Source organism: Geospiza fortis, unplaced genomic scaffold (genome assembly GCF_000277835.1).
Source record: "Geospiza fortis unplaced genomic scaffold, GeoFor_1.0 scaffold425, whole genome shotgun sequence".
Lineage (NCBI taxonomy): Eukaryota > Metazoa > Chordata > Aves > Passeriformes > Thraupidae > Geospiza > Geospiza fortis.
Genome location: NW_005054387.1, coordinates 1,678,097 through 1,681,826, shown reverse-complemented (window position 1 = coordinate 1,681,826; position 3,730 = coordinate 1,678,097). Strand labels below are relative to the sequence as shown.

Below are 3,730 nucleotides of genomic sequence, written 5' to 3'. Positions count from 1 at the left end.
TCTTTCCCTGCCTTCTTCCCCACCGGGCTGCCGTTCTCTTCACGGTGCTGGCCCTGTCCAGGTTGATCTTGGGGCAGTTCCTAATTAGCAGCCTCTGATGATGCCCCCGGTGCTGCTCCGAAGGCAAACACCCTTTGCGTGAGCCCCACTCACCTCCAGGTGGCTCCTCCAGGAGCCTTGCACAGCGCTGAGCTTCCAGCAGCGCAGAATCAGCACAAATGTGCCTGGAAAGGCACTGGGGATTGTTTATTCCAAAGTTTCAGAGTGCTGGTAGAAAAGTTTTGGTGTGACTGAGATCTGCTTGGAAATTAACTGCATTGCCTGTCAGAAAGGAGTTAGGGATTTTATGCATAAAATGGATAAGTCGTTCATTATTTCTGTTTTTAGCCTTTTGGCCGATTTTGTTGCTGGATTGTGGAAGGAGGGAAGAGCTGAAGGGCACTGTGCTGCTGGAAATTTTGCAGAGGAGAGGAACCCTGAGCTATGTCCCTTCAAAGAGAGGCTTAGATGAGTGCACTCAACCTGTTTTAGAGCTCAGAGAATCTCCCTGAAGGACACACAGGTTTTGGCCAGCCCAGGCAAGGGTTTTCCTGCATCAGATACTAGAAAATCCTCTTGCCCAACCAAGGATTTTCCCCGTAGGATTTTCTGATGGGGGCTCTGGGCTCTGCAGCGGCAGTGCTGAGTCAGCCATGCACATGATGCCCACCCTGGGTGCCCAGACCTTCCTCATTCCATTTCCTGAGGCTTCCTCAGGAAAGGAGAACTGCAGAACTCCTTTGTGCAACATCCTGAGTGCAGAACGTGCTGAAAATGAACAGCTTGGCAGCAGCATCTGGATTCCCCAATATTCAATGTATTGTCAGGCTGCCTCTCTAATCTTCATGTTGGAATAAGCAACTGAATGGATTCTGTTGTAATCCCAAGGAATCTCTGTTGTTTCATGCAGTGAGACTGTTTGGGATCAGCCCAGCCTCTCTCCGCAGGGAGAAAAATATCCCAAAATATCCCATTACTGCCCAAAATATCTATTATTTTGTTACACTTTTACTACAACTCTTAGCAGACAAACAGCACCACAACTCCCACATTGCTCTGGAGCTGTGCAGGAAAAAATTGCACTGAAACAACAACCTGGGCTTGGGTTTCTCCCTCCTCACTTCTGTGATTCCATGATGCCAGGGCCATTAATGAAAACATTTCATTGTACAGCAGGAGGGGAAAAGAAAGGAGCAGCTGTTTCCTGTAGGAGCAGGCAGGTTCCTGTGCCTGGTGCTAATCAGGGCTTGTTCAGGAGCTGTGAGAGATCTCAGCAGTTTTTAAACAGCTTTTCCCAAATATTTCCCCTTGGCAAAGGCACTGTAGGGCTGTCAGTGGAAGGGGACACTCCAGTAATAAAATTCCTCTTTTTAAACTCTCTGTTCCTTCCTTTTCCACGCAATTCCTGCCAGACCGGCCCTGTGATTGACATGCCGGTGCCCGCCAGCTTCAACGACATCACGCAGGACCCCAGCCTGGAGAATTACATCGGCTGGGTGTGGTACGAGAAGGAGGTGCTGCTCCCCCTGCGCTGGCTGCAGGGCGATCCCGCCCCCAGGGTGGTGCTGCGCTTTGGCAGCGCCCATTACTACTCCATCGTGGTACGTGCCTCGGGGCATCGGCCCTGTGCCTCCTGAATCAGGCTGGGCTAAAGGCAGTTTTGTGGTTTGTTCGGCAAATGCGTCCCTGCCTCGATTTTGGATCCCCTTCTGAGCTTGTGCCTGCTTTCCCCCAGTAAGAATGAATTCCAGTTTCTCTGATCCTGCAGTTTTGGGGTTGGTAACTAAACATTTCCTGATTAATGGATCTGCCCCATTAATTTAGTTACCAATCCCATCTGCAGTTTTGGGGTTGGTAACTAAACATTTCCTGATTAATGGATCTGTTGGGGTGGTGTTTGCAGGGGTCTTAGGATGAGGGAAGAGAGGAGAATGCTGACTCCATGTTTCAGAAAGCTAGTTTATTATTTTATGAGATATATTATATTAAAACTATACTAAGAGAATAGAAGAAATTATTTCATCAGAAGGCTAGCTAAGAATAGAAAAGGAATTATAACAAAAGCTTGTGATTGACCGAGACAGTCTGGACAGCTGGACTGTGATTGACCATTAATTAGAAATAACCACATGAGACCAATCACAGATGCACCTGTTGCATTCCACAGCAGCAGATAACCATTGTTGACATTTTGTTCCTGAGGCCTCTCAGCTTCTCGGGAGGAAAAATCCTTAGGAAAGGATTTTTCATAAAACATGTCTGTGACACTGTGTCCCTCAGTGACACTTGATGTGACCCAGACCTAGCTCCCAGCAAAGGGAATCCCTCAAAGATCAAGGCTGATCCCTCAAAGACCCTTTGAAGATCAAGAGCCCTGATGTTCCTCGTAACTGGGCTTCCCTTCCCCGTGCTCTGCTGACCCCAAAATCCCAATAACCCTTTTTTTTGGTGTTTTTCCTTGCAGTGGGTGAACGGGGTGCAGGTGGTGGAGCACGAAGGGGGGCACCTGCCCTTTGAGGCTGACATCAGCAGCGTGGTGCAGGGCAGCCCAGGCTCCCTGTGCCGCATCACTGTGGCCCTCAACAACACCCTGACCCCCCACACGCTGCCCCCAGGCTCCATCCAGTACATGGCTGACAAATCAAGGTGAGTTCTGGGGGGTGTTTTACTGCTGGGCTCATCCCAGGGGTGTGGAGAGGGGGAGTTTGTTCAGCTGATGGTTCAGAAATCCCTCTGTGGGGTTATCTTTATGGTGGATTTGTCAGTGGAGCTGTGAGGAACCAGCAGTGAGTTACTGCATCTGTTTTGTGCCCAGATTGGGTGATTTGTCAAGTTGAATCCAGGGCAGGTTTGAGAAGCTTGGATTCAGCTGGAAGCTGCAAGTACCAGCTATCCTGAAGGATGAAAATCTTTGTTAACTGCAAAATCCTTGAGTGTAGCAGCTGACAGACAGATCCAGCCTGTCATAAAGATATTTTACATGATTATTTTGCACTGCCTTCAGCTGTGTAGTGAAGTGTAATGCAGCCTTGCTCCTGTCTTGCTCACTCAGGTACCCCAAGAACTATTTTGTGCAGAACACCAAGTTTGATTTCTTTAATTATGCTGGGATCCACCGCCCAGTTGTGCTGTACACCACTCCTGCTGCCTACATCGATGACATCACTGTGACAACCACCTCATCAGACAGTCTTGGTAGGTCCAGAGCAGCTCCCTCAGGCCCCAAGTGGAGGTGCCAAGGGCAGCAGGGAGAATATCCTGCATGAGTCTGATTGAATTTGTTTCCTAATGGATTTTTCCTGAGGCTGAGCTGTCTCCTGCAGTCTCTGATTGTTTTTTGTTTCCTCTGAGGCAGCCAGGGTGCAGTATCAGGTGTCAGTGGTTGGCAGCACAGCCAGTTCCTTGTCCCTGAGTTTACGTGACCAAGAGGGGAAGGTGGTGGCTACAGGTGATGGCCCAGTGGGAGAGCTCAAAGTCCTCAACCCAAACCTCTGGTGGCCTTACCTGATGCACGAGAACCCTGGATACCTGTACTCCTTGGAGGTAAAGTGCCATTTCCTCCTCTGTGGGTGTGTTTAATAGGGTTAAGGCACTGCCATATGGCCTGTCCTCTGTCCTCTCACGGGCCCTGTGCGTGTGACCAGAGTGGCTCTGCTAATTAAGCACTAATCAAATCAGGCTTTGGCAGCTT

At 49.4% G+C, this 3,730-nt stretch overlaps 1 protein-coding gene across 1 annotated transcript in view; it reads left to right on the top strand.

Annotated features, from left to right (window-relative positions):
* The first annotated feature begins 1,433 nt into the window (after positions 1–1,433).
* The window catches only part of GUSB (glucuronidase beta), a 9,118-nt gene continuing 6,821 nt past the window's right edge, over positions 1,434–3,730 (top strand). The window contains exons 1-4 of the mRNA XM_031060659.1: positions 1,434–1,640; positions 2,504–2,685; positions 3,092–3,234; positions 3,395–3,582. Of these exons, the coding sequence (XP_030916519.1) occupies positions 1,470–1,640; positions 2,504–2,685; positions 3,092–3,234; positions 3,395–3,582 (684 nt within the window). The 5' untranslated portion in view covers positions 1,434–1,469. The remainder of the gene's footprint in view (positions 1,641–2,503; positions 2,686–3,091; positions 3,235–3,394; positions 3,583–3,730) is intronic.